The sequence below is a fragment of the Eptesicus fuscus genome, chromosome 15 (genome assembly GCF_027574615.1).
Source record: "Eptesicus fuscus isolate TK198812 chromosome 15, DD_ASM_mEF_20220401, whole genome shotgun sequence".
NCBI lineage: Eukaryota > Metazoa > Chordata > Mammalia > Chiroptera > Vespertilionidae > Eptesicus > Eptesicus fuscus.
Genome location: NC_072487.1, coordinates 28,923,219 through 28,942,290, shown reverse-complemented (window position 1 = coordinate 28,942,290; position 19,072 = coordinate 28,923,219). Strand labels below are relative to the sequence as shown.

Here is a 19,072-nt window from a genome sequence, read left to right as displayed (position 1 = left end):
GAGAACAGGAGGGCTGCAGGCATGAAACCGGGAAAGAGGGGTGACAACTATAGAGTCTCTCAGTTCTTTCCTTTCCTTTCCTGCCTCTACAGGAACCCCACACACTTCTCTCCATCACAGTGCTAGGCCCATACATGCATTTAATTAACACTACATAGACTGAAAGATGGCCATTACCTTCTTGGTCAGTAATGAACTGTAAAGACTATGGTTTTATCCCCTTAGTTAACAAGATGAGCTAGCTGGGCAGAATCTGCCTTCCTGCTGCTACTGTTGTAATGGGCAGGAGAAAGCTTTTGGCTGACTTTTCTTTCACTATTCCTTTGGCTATTTCTCCTAAAATTTTGAAAGAATAAGTAGTGTGTCTTTATTGAACCACTAAAGACCTATTCCACCCTATTTTTCTCTCCTGTTCAAGATGACCATTTCCTTTGTTGGTAGCAGTGTATCAATGTACATAAAGTAAATACAAATAATAACGTGTATAGTGCCTTTATAGTTTCTGTGCATTTTCATACATAGTACATTATCTCATTTGGGCCTCACAGTAAATAATCTTGTGTGGAGGTATTATGATTGTATTTATTTTTTATAGCTGATGAAATGGAACTTCAAAGGGTTAAAAAGCCATTAGAAGTTACAGAACTTCCAGGTCATTAGAGCCAGAGCACATGGCATTTAGACTGTGCTATTTTGGCATTTTTCCAACTTGAGACTATGGCTTGGATTAGTTTACATGGTTTCATTATTTACCTGGGCTTCCTTCTTGGTGACATAGAAAAACTGTTAAACCATTTAATTAGTCTGTTTTGCTTTGGGTTGACTTCCTTACAAAAATTTTGCATCTATTTTAGCTATTTTTATTCCATTCACAAACTTTAATTGAGATTTAAAAATCATTATTGGCAAGAGTACCATATAGTAATACCTTATGCCCCTTGCTTCTCCTAATGAAAATGTCTCATCCAAGATAATGAAACAAAATTGTTGTATTATCTTATAATTGAACAAATGCTTTCCCCCCTCAGTTCCCCCAACTTGTAATTTCTTCAACATTTTTTTCAAGATTGTTTGGAGTATTTTAGATGCTTTGCATTTTCAGATAAATTTTAGAATCAGTTTGTTAATTTCTACACATACACATAGAATTATTTAAATTATTGAGATTTTTTGAAGTTATAGTTCTCCCCCAATTTCACTCTTGCTATACAAGAAGCTCGAGGGCTCCTGAAATATAAATACCAAGGCAGAGCTTCCCGGAGCAGGCATCCAGGGAAGACTCACCTGTTCTCTAGCAACTAATGAGAGTGAACGTGTCTTAGGAACGCACAACAGGTTCCGTCTTAGCAGTGGGATGCCGCCACAGCCCTCCAGCTCCACCAGTCTACCTGCTGTGAGCTTCCTCCCTGCTCTTTATGTAGCAGGTTGCTTACTCTTCAGAGTAGGAAGTAGGAGGTGCTTACCTAGTGAGAGTTTGCTACATTAACACAGGGAAGCACAGTTCTCCCATTCTAGTTCTCTTCACTTACCTCCCAAACAAGACCATGAGGTGAGCTCATGACTCAGATGGAAAAGAATTAGTCCCCCCCACCCCCACTTTCTTCTGCAGTCTATTTGTTATACTTCTATACACGTTAAAGTGAGTAAGACCTAATTCTGCTGGGAAACTGCTTACCACTATTTCCCACTTATTATATGTTTGCACTTAAAAACCCATGAGAAATAAAAGTACATGTGAACAAGCAGACATGTGGAAAATTAAATACTTGTGACATTTTTATGAGTGTGCATGTGCATTTGTCTGTAGGAGCAATTATTTCTTCACGAAGCCCCAGGGCTTTAGGTTTTTCTGGGTAGGAGATTTTTACCAGGCTCTTGTAATTTTATGAAGAAAACTGTCATTATTACAGGGCAGGTTTAGAGGAGTGACTTCTGCTGCATTCGTTTGGTAAAAGAAGGACAGTTTGTATTAATGCATTTACTCAGATCCCTCTAGAAATTTTCATAAGATGGATACTTGAAAAGATACAATAATATCTCAAAGGTTGTTAATTTGTAGAAGTAAGGGAGAAATACGGTAATAAAGTGGAGAAGGTGGAAGGGTCATTGGCTAAACATGGGAATGTGCTTTTTTGTCTGTTCATGGGATAAGTTACTTGGCTTTGTTTCTTCAGCTCCCTTGCCTTGCTGGCTCTGTGAGCCTCTGAGTACGCTGTTTTATTTGGATTTATTTATTTGCCCTTCAGTAACATTATATAGATGGTTAACCCAGTCATGGATTTTCCCAAGATGACATCTCTGCCCATGGCACATCTTGGCAGATATTGGGTGACCCTCATTTACAGCGTAAACACAGATCAGCCTTGCAAAGTCTTGGATAAGACTTTAAGAATCTTGGATAAGAGCATAGGAATCTTCCTTCCCTCTACCACACAGGACTCTTTCCCTCTAAACCCTCTCTGTAGAGGTCATATTGAATTAACTGTTCTCTGCTCTGTCAGAAACTCATTGGGATAAATTATATTTGAGAATATAGTACATATTCCAATCCCAGAACTTGTTAGATTCCTATGTCAGTTACCTATTTTAGCTTCTATAAATTAACCATTTTACCCCAAAATTACCCATTTCAGCTTCTATAAATTAACCTGTCATAGAGGTGTCTTCTTTGAGTTTCATTTCACCACCGTGTCCTTTTATGAACAGTGTGTACAAGCACCATTATCTAGATGACTGCTGTTAAAAGACTGACTGCTGTACATCTAAATATCCCAGAGAATAATATCTTTTTTATAATTTAGTATTAAGAAATATTTGTTAGGGGATGAGAAAAAAATTACAATTTCTTTCACTAAATTTCAGCTAGAATTGGACAATCCTGTCAGTTTTTAGTATAGGCAGCGATGGCATTAGCAGTTTCTGTGACTTGTCCGCAGTAGTAATCATGTCATCATTGTCACTAGACATTAGTATTTAGTACATTATTATAGAAGCATAGGTCTTAAACCACAAATTTGGTTTTTTTTCCCCAGTATAATTTGTTTCTTTTGTAATCTTGTGTGCTTTATTTTATACAGTTACAAACATCAGTCTGAGCCGGGTTCACAGGCTCACAAGGTGACCTCTCTGCTTGCAAATGGCCTTCCCGCCATCTGTGCGTGTGGGCTTCCTGGCTCTTTCGGGCCTGGCTCAGGTGTTCCCAGGGGTAAAGCCTTCTCTGGAAAGCCCCTTCCTGCCCCTACCTGGGTGCTCTTAATGCCTACACTGTGGTCAGCCATGTCTGTCTTCCCTTCTGCCTGTGAGCTTTTGAGAGACTAGACCCTCTCCCTCCTTTATTTTAATCCTTAGCACCTAGCAGAGTGCCTTGCTTGTAGTAAGCACTCAGGAGCTGCCTATTTAAATGCCGTGTTCCCACTCCATGCCCATCCATGCATTGCTTTTCCTCTTTGCATTGTGTGCCTGCCAGTTCTTTCTTGGCTCTGGCTCAGTCAGAGTTTACTGCTGTAAAGTTCTTGTCAGGTAAGGAACGGTGATTTTTCCATCCTGTTTTGCCAGCACTGCTTTAAATGTTCTGGAGTCAGCCTGTTGGATGTTGGCATGCCTTTGATGAGCCAGTATTAGGGACGTATTTTTCTCCCTACTCAGGTTGTAATCATTGATGATTAGCCATCTTTTCTCTAAGTGTGGAAATATATGTCAACATTGGTTAGAATCTTAGGAAAGTAAGAGAGCTTTGTAATAAGGGCCCATTTAATTTTTAAGCCCACCCTGATTGAAGGCAATATGGTATCAGTGGAGAAAAAACTCTTTTACGTCTAAACAATTAGTTTTTATTATTGGTGTTGCCCTGTAGAGGTGGCTTAGTTTGATGGGAAGGACAGGTATAGCAATGAGTTTCAAGACAGTGAGGCTGTGTGTGTGTGTGTGTGTGTGTGTGTGTGTGTGTGTGTGTGTGTGTTATTTTAAATGAGTACAGCCCCAAACCTGAGCATAAAATACCCATATTGTGGGTTCGATCCCCAGCATACAGAAGGCAACTGATTGGTGATTCTCTCTCACAGGGATCTCTCTCTCTCTCTCTCTCTCTCTCTCTCTCTCTCTCTCTCTCTCTTTCTCTCTCTCTCTCTCTCTCTCTCTCTCCCCCCCACCCCCACCCCACCTCTCTCTAAAATCAATAGAAAAATAATCTATTCATTTGACTGAAACAACATTTCTTAGTAATGAGTAATGATTATTAAGAACAAAATAAAAGTGCCTTTTTTGTTACATCACATTTGGCCTCAATATAGGATACAAATCAGATGAAATTTTATAATTAAATTTGTGTATCATTCCACTTTACAAAGTGTTCATTTCCTCAAGTTCTTATATCATATTTACTGAACTGGAAGATAAATATTGAAGATGGTCTTACTAAGTAATTTGGCTTCAGCCTTTTTTTTTTAGCATCTCAGTTAACTAGGTCTAACTGTGGATTGGTTGCTATTTGAAGAATTAGAAACTTGCAAGGACTCTTGTATTTTATTAATTTTAGTGTTTTAAGAATTATTAAAGAAATATATAATGGAAAGTACAGAAAAGTACATAAAGAAACAAATAAGTACAATTCCATTACCTAAAGTTATATACAGTTTAGTATATTTTTTCATAGTATTTATTTTATATATTATCTGTGTGTGTTACAAATCATCACAACACTTAATGGCTTAAAGCAATGATAACTCTTTGGCTGGTGATTCTGTAGGTCATAGTTTAGGCTGGGATCAGCGGGGTGGTTCTTCTGTTCCAGGCTGGTTGCCTCATTCATCTGTGGTCAGCTGCAGAACAGTTCTCCTTCTCTTGGCTGGATTCTCTCACATGTCTAGGGCCCCAGCTCTGGTCAATGTGATCTCTCATATGCCAGCAGAGTAACTTGAGTTTGTTCACGTGACAGAATATAGGGCCCCTGGAGAGACAGCAGAAATGTACAAGGCCTCTTGAGCAAAAGGCTTTGAGTTGGCATACTATTGCTTCTACTGTCTTCTTTTGGCCAAAGCAGGCTAAGCTACAAGGCTACCCCAGATCAAAGGGTGGGGAAATAGACTTCACCTCTTGATAAGAAGGGCTTCAAAGTCACATTGCAAGGATGTGGGAAAAGGGAAGAGTGAAGATTGGTGGGCATTTTTGCAACTTACTGCAGTGTGTGTGCGTACGCATGTCATGTGTATGCATATGTGGAAACCAAGAGCATATGCAATTATTTCTGCATTTTTCATCACCAGATAGGCTTCAAATTCCAGTGGCTATTTCAATGCTGTGAGATACTGGGGAGATGAAATGAATTTTAAAAATCTTTTTAAATCTTTTTATTTATATATTTAATATAAAGGGAGGGAGAGGGAGAGGGAGAGAAACATCAATGATGAGAGAAAGAATCATTGATCAATTGCTCCTGTATGCCCCCTACTGGGTATCCAGCCTGCAACCCAGGCATGTGCCCTCACTGGGAATGGAACCATGACCTCCTGGTTCATAGGTTGACACTCTATCACTGAGCTACATTGGCCGGGCTTAAATGAATTTTTATATGAGAAGTTCCTTAGAAAGTATGTAAAACAGAGGAGGTAGATACTCAATAAATCATAGTTTAAAAAGAAAGAAAAAGAAAATAAAAGTTATTTAAGAAACTGCTTAAATCCCATCAATCTAATTTCTTGGTTGGTTTTTATTTCTCCTCTGATTTCTTTCCACATTTACTCTTCTGGTTGATGATATTGAGGCACTGGTAATGGGAGAGAACTTGTTGCTGGGCCCTAGTTCAGCCTGTCACCAGCTGTGAGACGTTGAAAAATTCACTTGACTTTGTATCTCAGTTACTTCATCTATTCACAGAGTTATTGGGGGAGAGTTTAATTCTCATGTATATCGACATGTGTTGGAAACTCTAGATGTGTTATTATTTCTTAGGAACTCTTCAAACATTTGTTTTGTAGAATTTCTAGAACATTTTTTTACTTAACATTTTTTTCACATCCCCAGCATCTCAAACTGACTGATTTTAGCTTTTCTTTAAAAGAAGTTGTGTTAAAAACAAATAAAAACAACAACAGTTATTTCTGCTTAGTGCATATGAAAGAAAATTGGACTTTCACAGCCTTAGCCTGCATACTGATCTTCAAAATACCGTGGCCATTTCTTTAATCTGATGGAGCCCCCTTGCATAACATCTGTCTTCTCTGATCAGAAATGACATTCTTAACATCAATAGACTCGTGGGCTTTTCTGACAGGAAATACTTGTGAGGATGTATTATCAGTTATGGAGTATGCTTATCAATAAATTTTTCTTACAAAAATAAATCAGAAATCCTATCAAAATAGCACTATGAAAAAAATCTATTTTCCTTAGTACTTCCTATGAAATGGTCATGCTTGAAGCTTATGAATATTTTTATTTAGATGAAGGCTCAATATTTAATCCGTGTGCTGGCCATCTTTCCATCCAGTCAATTTGCATAAATTTCATGTCCTAAGTAGGAAGAAAATGGTTGTGGTCTGGAGTCAACCTTTTTTTCTGTCAAGTCTGTATCACTTTTCTTTCTCTTGACTGGCTGCTTCCACTTACCACACCCTGTGAATTTCACCGCAAACCTCCTTTATTCCCTCCCCCTACCGACACCATCCATCCTTACCTCTGGAAAGAGAACATCTTCCTGAAACTCACTTTTACTTTGCTAGTTTCTAAACAGTGAATGAATCGGATTCTCTCTTATTTTGAAAATGTGTTTGTACCCATCTTCATAGTTTATTCATTCATTTTTGTTCATTGATTGATTGATTGATTCATTCATTCATTATTCAGCAATGGCGTTGTACACACCCTGCTGGATGCCATGGATAAAAAGACAGATAGGTCCTAGTGCTGTCCTGTGGATGTGCCCTGTCGTAGGAGGGACAGTACATGAAAGTGACATTTGTCCAGGGCTTTAAGTGAGATAGAAACAGGGCTCTGGGAGCCTGGGCTGTGTGGGGAGAAGACCACACTACGCCTTCCTTCGTAAGGACCGTAGCTGTGTGCTATAACAAGAGTTAGAGTCAGGAGTGGATGCGGTGAAGAGCAGGACAGCGATGGTTTGGAGCTGGATTAAGCGTTGTCATGTCAAATCAGGGTGCTGCACAGGCATATACACCGATTACTGAGTAAGGAGGGAGAAGTGGTTTACTGACTGGGTCTCTTGTATGTTCTTCATTTCCCAAAATGAAGCCATTTCACATTTGCTGAGGACAAATTGCCTATGAGTCTAGGTATTTTATGTACTTTATCCTATTTCACAGAAGACCTTCCACATAAATATCCCCTTTTTGTAGATAAGCAAACTGAGGCTGAGGAAGGCTAAGTAACACCCCCAAGATCATATAGCTAAAGAAGCAGAGCTTAGAATTCAGATCCAAACCACTGTCTCCGTAAGATGCTAAATCCAGTGTTAAAATAATAGGCACAAAGGAACAAATATCATAGTGAAATGCAGTATTTGGAGTTCTCATCATCCTCATAGTAAAGGCTGGATCGGGCAAGGCTCATCCATGATGTTAAATCCAAGCATAAGTGTGCAGGATATATGTGTGGTGCTAAAGTTCTCCCACAGATTGTTTATTAGTAATAAAAGAAAAGGGTGATTATGAAGTAGAGAAATTGGACCATACTTTTGACCATGATAAAAATTCACATCCCCATGGGGAGGCAGACAAGCAGCATGTGCCCCCAGATGTGATATCCTGAGTGGAACACAGCATCACCTGGGGTTCTGGCCCAGAACGTACAGCCTGGATCTTGTCATGAGGAAACATCAGACAAATGCTCTATTCACAAAGCAGGGGGAGGGAGGAGTGTATCCTTCAAAAGTATCACTATCATAAAGGACAAAGGAAGGCTGGGGAAATGTTCCAGATTAAGGGAGGCTCAGGAGCTGTGGCGACTACATGCAGTGCCTGACCTTTGACTGTATCCTGCACTGGAGTGTGGGGATCAGGGGCTCGGGGGCCCTGAGTCATCATTGGCTCAGTTGACAAAATTGGAATATGCATTGTAGAGAATCGGACATGTCGATGTTAACTTTACTAACGTTAGTAACTGTAACTGTTATATAACTATGGTTATGTAAAGGAGAATACCTCTTCTTAGAAAACACACACTGATGTATTTATGAATAAAAGCCCAGTAAAGCTTAAATGGTTGGTGGTGAGGGGCTCGTGTGTGTATGTGCACGTGCGTGCGCGTGCACACACACACACACACACACACACACATACACACAATTTGTATATGATACTTATATATACATATACCTACATATCCTTGCAACTTTTAAGTCTGAGAGTATTCCCCAATAAAAAGTTAAAAAATAAAAAAATGATATTACTAAGCCAATTACTGGTTGTTGTTTTTTTAAAAAATATTTCTTTTCTTTTCTGTCCTTTTCTCTGTTTCCTCTTTCTTTTCTCTCTTCTGCCTCCACCCCTCATTAGAAGTTGAAGGCTGGCGAGAGGGGCATCTCTGTGGGGCAGACCGTCATCACGAAGCACCGGAACACCCGGTACTACAGCTGCAGAGTGATCGCTGTGACATCGCAGACCTTCTACGAGGTCATGTTTGATGATGGCTCCTTCAGCAGAGACACGTTCCCTGAGGATATCGTGGTAAGTGAGTTCCTGGGTGCATGTCCCCAGTTTACTTTTTGGTCTAACTAAAGCAACCGAACCTTTCAGGCATCTTTCTTCTGCCTTTGGTAGTAACTCCTTCATTTATTATTTCATTCAGGTGTGCTGTTTTCCCACCACAAATAAATATTGTTTTCTAGGAGGTCCCTTAGCCTTCATCATCCTAAATAGTAGCCAAGTAAATGTAGACTCATCTCCTCAAATTCTTTTAATTAAATGAGAAATATATGGGGCCAGGGAACATAAAATGCAAATTTACCTATTCTTTCCTGTTACAATTAGCACATTTGAATACCTTTATTACTTTTTTTTCTTTGTGCTTAACTAAAGAACATGGCATTTACTAATCTGACCTGATAGTGGCATCTGTGATCTGGCAGGTTTCATACAGCAGTACCAAAAGTTACACAGAAAAAGGGCTGTGACTTATACTGAGTTTCTTAACCATGGTCTGGAATGAACATACATGTGTGTGTGTGCGCATGCATGCGCGCCCATCTACCTGTCTGTCTCCTGTTTCCTCGGTCCCCTCAGTGAACCCTTGGGAATTATTCAGAGGACCAGGTGAATGTGTCTCAGGAGGCTGTTTCTAGCAGGAGGTTTCACAAGAAGAACAATTTTCATGGAAGGGTTTTTGAAACGGAGATCAATCAGATAATTGGAGTCAGGGTTAGTCTAGTGGTCATCTTGTTACCCTTATGAGCTTAAGGGAAGTATCGTTTTGGGGAGCCAGGCCTCAATACTGTATTTGTAACTTATGCCTTGTTCTAGGTCTGTTGATGCTTTTCTCTTTGTACTTAGAAGGTCGTTTTTAATGACTTGATAGTAATAATTATGTGTTATGTGCAGTTGATAATTAGATGTGACCATATGAGATTGCTCATAGATATTTCTAGAACTTCAGTCTCTTGGGGCCAAATAAACATTGATTTAGTTACCTTTTTATGCTTACTTCTCTATGCTGTTAAGAGACACACATTTGTAAACACAAGTGACCATATTTGGAAGGTTTTAAAGCAAATGAAGTTAGACAAATTAACAATCCCAGGACTTGATCCTACACCAGAAGGGTGAATTGTGCTTCTTTGCAAAATTCTAACTGGAGCTTCACTTTGCTGCGTTGCCATCGCCAAGTGTAAACTGCAGCCCTTAGGTAATGTGCTTAGCTGGTCAGAGTAGGTTGTCCCTTTGGCCACTCAACGCACAGTCACTGGGTACCTGTGTGCCAAGCATCACACTGGGAGGTGGCAAAGTAACAAGAAAGAAGGTGTGATTCCTGCTCAGTTGCGGGGGAAAGCAGGCTAGTAAATGGGTGCTTTCCGTAAGTGTGATCAATGCCATGAATAAACCAGATGCAATTTATCACCTGTTGGGTCCAGAAGAATGAGTAGGAGACTCCCCAGGGTTAGTCGGGCTGACACTGACTGGCATGTCCAAGGCCAGGACTGCTTCAGGAACCTAATGTGCATGAACTCATTTTCTCCTCACAACCTTACGTGTTCGGCACGACTGTTTTCCAAATGTTGCTTCTGAAGAAACTGAGGCACAAAGAGGTAAATAACTAGCAAGTGTCAGAAAGAGTTTTCAGTCCCAGCGCCTGGCTTTAGAGCATGTGTTTTTAACCCCTGGGAAGAAAGGCCATTTGAAGCAGGAGGAGAGTGGTTTGCAAGGCCACGAAAGGCCTGACCATATACAGGAGACCAAGGCCCATGGCTGTGGCCAGCCTTGCCTAGGCAAAAGAACCAGCCTTCTTTTGTGCAAACTGTGAATCCTGAGCCGGCAAAAGAGAGAAAACTTGGGTGGGGAGGATGGTGGGTGTGATAAAAGACCTCTGAGCACTAATCCCCAAACCTGAGCAAAGAGTTAGGTCTCAGTCCATGTTAGGACATATGAGTCCTAACTTCCCTTTCACTTCATAAGCCTCCATACACCCAGCCAGTTTTGTTTTTTTTCCTTTTTGTTGAATTTATTGGGTGACACTGGTTAACAAAATATACAGGTTTCAGGTGCCCAATCTACAGCATATCATCTGTACACAGACGGCCAGGTGGTAAACTTCCCTGGAACATCTTTATCTTGTACATTGGAAAAGAATGTCTGTGATCCTGGAAGTTTCTGAAATTCCATAAATTTTCCTTTGACACTGTCTACTCCGACTCTCTGTGAACCTTTAAGTTTGGTTCTAAGTACGTGTGGGTGTTGTGAGAACCCTGGCTCTAAAATGTATAAGATTGTTCGGAAGCGCCATGGCATTGAAATCAACAAGAATGGAAAAGCAGAATTCTGTACAGCTTAGTTAGCATTACTCAGCATATTCGGCCAAGGTTTGGGGCCGTTTTGTAGGCACGTGTGTGTGGTCAGAGCCCTACCCTTGAAGGGAGGGACAGCATGTGCAGTGATGAGGGGCATAGATTGGAGGGGGACCTACCTGAGTATGTGTGATTGGTAATTTCTTCAGGAGAAAAATATTATAGTAATCTGCGAGCACGTCTTCTCTCTTTCATCCAATCCTTCCTCCCTGTATATTTCCCCCCACCCCATGCCATGTCTGACATTTTTGGTTACTTGTTTCAGGCCTCTTACACCAAGTAGGAAGGTTTCAATCATGTTGTGTTTTCAAATTTCACCTACTTTCTAGTAACCCCACCCTTTGTTGTCTTCCTGCTCTTTGCTATCTTGGTACTAAGTGAGGCATTCCCAGGACATCTTGGATGGCTCTATAGGGAGAGTTTTTTTCCTTAAAATATTGTATCAAAGTTCTCTAGAGAAACAAACCAATCAGTGTGTTTGTATGTATTTAATATAATAAACATATTAAAAGTGTGTAAGAGTGTGATTTATTGGCTCACGTGGTTATGGAAGCTGAGAAGTCCCAAGGTCTGCTGTTGGCGAGCCAGTGGTGCAGTTCCGTGGGAGTCTGCAGGCTGAGAACGAGGTGTGGTGTGAGGCCGCAGGCTTCAGACCCAGCAAGAGCCCTTTTGATTTAGAGTCAAAGGCAGGAAAAAGCCGAGCCCCAGTTCAAGGCAGGCGACAGGAGGAATTCCCTTTTTGGAGGAGGCAGAGGTCACCCTTTTTGTTTTGTTCAGTTCATTGGCTGAGGCCCACTCACACTTGGATGGCACTCCTTACTCAGTCAGCCAACGCAAATATTGAACTCATCCAAACACCCTCACACACTCACCCCGAGTGATGTTTGACTAAATATCCGGGTGCTCTGCAGCCCAGTCAGGTTGACACATAAATTAATCATCACAAATGTATGATTTAGAAGACTCTTTACCTTGTGGGTCCGGGAGCTCGGACTCTGTGGCAGAGAGTAATTTCCTTTTCGATGAAACAGCGGCCACGTTGTTTTAGCCGGTTTGTAGCACTCTGTCGATCCAGTCCATTAGCCATGCACTTGGTCCTGGTCATTGTCCAGGCTCCACAAGGTGAAGTCATGGGGTTTTAAGGCAAGCTTTTAAAGGATTATCCAAGGTTGGTTGGGGTCTATGCTTCTCACTGAAATTAATGAAAGCTGTACAATTAAATGCCATTATAGTATGTCACCTAGACTTCAGTTTGAGATCAGAGAATTTGGTGTTAAACTTTAAGGCATATTGGATGACTGTAATTAAGTACATAAAAATTATATTGATTCCCCTATATGATATAATGTAAATATGTTTACATCATCATTGTTAGGCCATGTGGTTTAATCGCTGTGATCGTCTGACTTCTACTTTTGATATTCATCTACACTAATTTACACAATGTGCTTACCAGGAAAGGTTCTTTTCTCAAATTCAGTGTGATGTCAGTGTTACTGGCTACTGAAGAATGAGCTTCTCTAAGCTGTGGTGCTCGCTAGCTAGCACTGCTGTGAGGGTATAGCACAATTTCAGTTGTTTAACTATGAAAATCAGATTTAGAATATCAAGTTTAATCATCCCAACTATTTATGCATGTCATGAATATCTTCCCTTTTGAAGCCTGATGCTTTAGTAAGGAAAGTCACATTCCCTATTTATAGAATCACTGATTACAAATCATTTTCTAAACCCAGAGAAGAGAACCTTTCATGCAGGCCAGCCTGTCCGTGTTTTAAAATAAGTTTGCCAGGCATTAAAATGCCCATGTTAGGCTTACGTGACTAGAGAGAGTATTTGAAGCTGTAGAGAGAAACATTCCTTGCACTACCAGGAAATTTATTTCCATACCTTTATTTCTATGATAGCTAGAAAAATGTCCAAAAATTCTTCTCTCCACGGTGCACCTGCAGAATGTGTGTATCAGCCCAGTTACACTCAGCATGCAATCTGTAGCTGTCAGGGGCAGTAATAAAAGATGTATTGCGACATGCCTCCACCTGTCGGTCTATGAAATTGCGACACACTTCCTGATGAATTTTTTGTCTCCTACTATTTTGATGAGAATGAAAGTTGCCCACCCGAGAGAACTCAAGGAACACAGAGATTCCGGGTTCCCTTTTAAGCTCTGGCAGCCCATGCTGACACCAGAGTGACGACAGGTTCCTTTCGTCTGAACTTAGCGCTCATTTCCAGGAAGGAGGCTGCTGCATGGGATCTAGATAGTTCTAGGGCGAGAGCTTGACATTCACCAGTGGGCATACAAAGAGAAACAGGACCATTTAGAGACTCGACAGCAAGAGTCCAACACTGCAATTTCCACAAGGACTCGCTGCATTTTTCAGCCTCGGCTGATGTGTGAAAGAAGCATGAGAACTATATTCTTCAGGGCTGTAGGGGTGTATTGTCAAGGCCTTTAGTGCATGGGCTGTATGGTGCAAACTGCAGTTCTTAGAGCTGATTTCTTTCTCTCTCAGGTGTTTTTAAAACACATTGCTTAAACTTGCCAGCCTCCATTCTTTTCTCCTCATTTTCCTCGCCGTCTAGTTTATGCTGTCTTTTCTGGTCATGATGACATTCGGTTAGAAGATGTGTTCTCAGAACTTGGTTCCTAGTTGTTAGATTAAACGATGCCTATGTGAGATTTCACACAAACAGCTTCCTGTTTCCACTCTGCAAGTAGGGGAAGGAGGCAAAAGAAAACATCTGAGGGGCAGGGTTGAGACACTAAGGAAAGAGTTGTTCCCAGCAGCAGTCTCTACTGTGGGACCCCGGGAAGCACTTTCAGATTCCTCCTGGCTCCTCAGGGTTGAGGTGCCCCGATTTTCAAGCCAGGTGGAAGTTGTACCTCATCCCAGACCATCTGTTCTGTTTCCTCCAGACTGATGCCCCTAACTACCTTCCTTCCCCCCAAGCCCCTACCACGGCCTTTCTAGAATCAATGGAAATTTGCCAGGGAAGGTTCTGGAACTTGGTTGGTTGGGGGTTCTTCAGGAATGGCGCACATGGCATCTGACTGCTCAGGAGCGGTGCCCTTTCCTGACTGAGGACCTGGGAGCCTATGAGGTGAAGGCCTCATCAAATTCCCACTACCTGTTTGCCAGCTCTTCTACCTTATCCTTCACCTCTACCCAACCAGGATATAGCATATATATTGATAACACATCCCTGAAGATATTGGGCTCATAAATTAACAGTGTATGTTCCTATTTGACCATAGGGTTTAAATTATTTTGGTAATAGAGTGATCTTAGGTTATTATTTGGCAAATATATCCAGTAGAAGCCAATACTGTCTGTTTAGTGATGAACTGACACTGCCCTCATTTTATTATTTCCTTTTCACATCTTATTTGAGTTTAGCTGATTTTATCAGGTGAGACAGAACCAGTACTAAATGTGGCCTTTTGTTTTACTAAATAAATTATATTTTGTGATCAGAGTATGTGGGTAAAGGGAGAACAATGATATAAGGAAACGTGGAAAGAGATTGGATCGGGTACATTTTTTTTCTTTCACATTCTAATTTTTCCCACAGTCAGAAAATGCTCTCTGCTAAGAAGTGGGTGAAAACTTGGAAGATATGACCTGCTCTAACCTTTGTTGGCTGTGTGTATTTCTGTAAATCAATCGCTTCACACCATCTGATTTCTTGGCTACTATAAAATGGAGGATATTGATGTTTTTAAGTCTTCTATGATTTAGATATCTTATCCAGGGCCATTAAACATAAAGAATGTTTAACTCCTCTAAATGTTATAATAGTACAATGTGTTGTATAATGATTTATACATGGTTTTTCAGGTCTGAGTAGGATTTTCCACTAATAAATAATGCTGATGTGATCTGTGCTTGAAAAAGATGCATTTTGCAAATTAATGGCTAATACTTTGTCAGAAGGAAAGGGGGTTTTAAATTATGCATATTTCCAGTAGTATAGTTCTCAGGATATATGTATAGGTAACTGTTTTTAAAACATGCTTGATAATTACCATTTTTAGCCGTTAGTTAAGAATAATGTGACCCAGTAACTCCTTTATATATGATATTCTCTTTTGGGGATGGGGGAAATTACAGATAAAATCAAGTCTTCTAAAGCATTTTATCTGATTTATACCATAAAACTAGTGATTAGCACATAACAAATCAGGCTTTAGTGATTTCATGCTAAGTAACCAATATCTGAAGCCCTGTTGAAATAGGAACTTTAAGAGAACTGTGAATGAATGTGAGTGCCATTAACAATAGGTGACATTCTATAATGAGATAAGATATATATGTGTGTGTGTGTGTGTGTGTGTGTGTGTGTGTATTTGCAAGAAGCCTTACAAGACTCTATAACTTTGCTAATTCTTCTTTTTTAAATATATTTTTATTGATTTCAGAGAGGAAGGGAGAGGGAGAGAGAGATAGAAACATCAATGATGAGAGAGAATTAGTGATTGGCTGCCTCCTGCACGTCCCCTACTGGGGATAGAGCCTGCAACCCGGGCATATGCAAACTGATGCTCTATCCCCTGAGCCAAACCAGCTAGATAACTTTGCTTATTAGTAGGTATTTTATTCTCTTCTTGGCAAGGAATTTTTAAATGATTTGCGTATGAAATTTAATATTTTATTTAGAGTTTTAAAATTTATTTCAATAATAGTAAAACCCCTTTCCTGTATTATTTATGCTGAAACGCTACCCCATATCATTAGTTATGTTTTTACAGGGTTTTGTTTGTTTTGTGTTGTGTTTTGCTTTTCTGTTTGTTTGCATGAAGTTGGAAGGGCAAATATCTAACCATTATCTAAGAGTAGGTTTCCTCCAGAAGTGGTATAACGAGGATAGGGAAACAGGGTGTGTGGTGCTCAAGTTCTCTTCTTTCTCCAAGAGTGAGGGGCTTGTATTGATGTGGATGGTTGATGCTCCCCCAGAAGGTGCTTCCTCTTGCAGAGAAGAAACTCCCGCAGGGCAGACCATTGATAAGCCATATCTGGGTACCTACATATGGTGATTTATGGACTCTGTAGTCAAGGGATATTTTACTCTTCCACAAGCAGTAGCCTTATGAAAATTTTTTTGTTTATAGTGAGTACCTATTCTGGAATTATGATGATGAGAAATAAAATGGAAATGGTTTGAGCTCTCATGGAATTTATAACCTACTGGGAAAGAGTAACATATGACAGTCACACTAATAAAAATGTACTCCAAATTGAGATAAATCCTGGGATGATAGGAATATAATCCTGTAAGAACATGTAGTAGAAAACAAACAAACCTTATGTAGATAAGCGATCAGTGTGAGAGCTAAGATCTACTGGATGTGTTAACTAAACAAAAGGCAGAGGGAGAGTATTCCAGGCAAAGCATACACAGGCTGTTGGCAGAAAGGAGTTGCTCAGGTTGCTAAAAGAGGTAAGTGATGAGCCTAGTGGAGGAGAAAAGGGCCAGACTAGGTTAGGCTTTGAAGACCATGTTATAGGATTGGGTCTTTACTCTAAGAGAAGGGGGAAGCCATTGATGGTCTTTAAAAAAATTTTTTTTATTGATTTTTTACAGAGAGGAAGGGAGAAGGATAGAGAGTTAGAAACATCGATGAGAGAGAAACATCGATCAGCTGCCTCCTGCACACCCCCTACTGGGGATGTGCCCACAACCAAGGTACATTCCCTTGACCGGAATTGAACCCGGGACCCTTCAGTCAGCAGGCCGACACTATCCACTGAGCCAAACTGGTTAGGGCCCATTGATGGTCTTTAAGCAGAAATTAACATGAAGACATTTGTATGAAGCATTTCTTTGGCTATAGTGGAGAAGATAAATTGGAGAGTGGGTGGTAGTGGATGCTGGGAGGCTGGTTAGTTGAGCATTGCAGTAGATCAGAGGAAATAATGTAGCTTGGACTAAGTTAGGAGAAGTGGAAGAATCTGAAATATACTTAAGGAGGTAGAATTGTTATTGGTGGGGAGAGGTGCTTGTTCCCATCTGTGGCTTATCAAAGTGGGCTCCTTACAATATCTGGAGAAAATGAATTTTCTGAGACTTGCCTGGGAGAAATGAGGTATTGTAAAAAGCTTTTCTTGTGGAATTACAACCCTGAGTTTCTAAGGTCCCATTTCCCTTTGTCCTGTCAAGGAAGAAGTCCCATTTTGCTTTTAACTGGCTAAAATCAGAGCCAGTGACTAGAGTTTTTGCTCCATTTTGGAAAAGGTGTCCAATCCAGCATCAGGCTAGCTTAGTTGTATTCCCAGCTGCAGTCCATTAGTCCATTGTATGTGGGGTCCTCGTGGCTGTGGGAGAGCCAAGAGCCAAGAGAGTAAGCTCCTTTGTTTAGGGGATTATGTATTCCAAAATATTTCTGGGCTTGCAGTGACCCTGCCCATTCTGGTCAGTGATCTCTGTTCTCAGGTTTGACTGACAGGTAACTTCCCATGTCGCTTAGGCTTGGAGTTTTGTTTTATTTTTTTTTGTCTCAGAGTTGAAAGAGGCTGAGTGGAAAGCCCCATGGCACCATGTGAAAACAGACATCCCATATTTCAAAAATATGGGATAGTATGGCCCTTCATTTTCATCTCTAAATGGATATATTGTAACACACACACACACACACACACACACACACACACACACACACACACAATTACTTCACTCTCACCCATTTGATAAAACAGTGAATATTTGCCCAAGTAATTCTTCAACATGACAATATGGCCACCAAAATTGATGAGTCATATTTAGCCTTTATGGGGCTTTCATCTTGACACATAAACATTTAATTTGAGGTAACCACACATACGTACACTGACCTCACTGTGGAGCTCATCGGAACTCCCTTAGTCCATAGCTCTCTTGAGCACTCATGTGTTGGTATGGCTCCCCAACCCTGTTTTCTGTGCGTGCAGCCTTGGCTCCTACCCTGGGACTTTTACTTCCCCTTCGCCTTCAGTGTCTGTGCCGCCCCCACCCCAGGGCTCCCACATCTTGGACCACGTAAGGGTGATGCATCTGCTGTGGGTCCTGTGAAGAGCTCATTTTCTTTTTTTTCCCTTTCTTTAATCTAAAAAAAAATATATATTTTTATTGATGTCAGAGAGGAAGAGAGAAGGAAAGAAAGATAGAAACATCAGTGATGAGAGAGAATCATTGATCAGCTGCCTCCTGCACATCCCACACTGGGGATTGAGCCTGCAAACTGGGCCTGTGACCTGACTGGGAATCGAACCTTGACTTCCTGGTTCATAGGTTGACACTTGGCTGGGCTAATTTTTTTTAATTGATTTGAGAGAGAGAGAAAAAAAAAAACACCCACATTGGTTTATTTATGCATTTATTGGTTGATTCTTGTATGTGCCCTGACTGGGGATTGAACCTGCAACTTTGGCATATCAGGACGATGCTCTAACCCAGTGGTCGGCAAACTGTGGCTCGTGAGCCACATGTGGCTCTTTGGCCCCTTGAGTGTGGCTCTTCCACAAAATACCACGTGTGGGTGCGCACGTACAGTGCAATTGAAACTTCGTGGTCCATGCGCAGAAGTCGGTTTTCAGCTCTCAAAAGAAATTTCAATTATTGTACTGTTGATATTTGGCTCTGTTGACTAATGAGTTTGCCGACCACTGCTCTAACCAATTGAGCTACCTGGCCAGGGCAGAACTCTCATTTTCTGAAGGAGATGGCATAACCTTCCAGAGTCTTGCACACCCCTTATTTTTTAGATTCATACTAGTATACCTTATTTAAAGGGAGGGATCACTGACATGTTGGTAGACAAAATGTGTGTGATTAGGAGTAATAACAAGAATTAGCAGCTAATATTTAACAACTAAAGGCCCAGTGCACAAATTCATGCATGGGTGGGTTCCAGCCGGCCCAGCCCCAATTGGGGCGGATTGGGGCTGGACCTGTTGAGAGGAGGAGATGGCGGGTGGTTGGCCAGTCTGGGGCCTGATCAGGGCTGGGCTGGCCGGAGGAAGGGGCTGTGGGCGATTGACCGGCAGGCCCCGCCCCCGATTGGGGTTGGAGGGCTGATTGGGGGGGCTG

General features: G+C 41.0%; 1 protein-coding gene across 1 annotated transcript in view; it reads left to right on the top strand.

The window, feature by feature from the left end:
* The window catches only part of KDM4C (lysine demethylase 4C), a 328,665-nt gene that overhangs the window by 287,123 nt on the left and 22,470 nt on the right, over positions 1–19,072 (top strand). Inside the window, exon 19 of the mRNA XM_028150623.2 lies at positions 8,505–8,675. Coding sequence (XP_028006424.2) covers positions 8,505–8,675 — 171 coding nt within the window. The remainder of the gene's footprint in view (positions 1–8,504; positions 8,676–19,072) is intronic.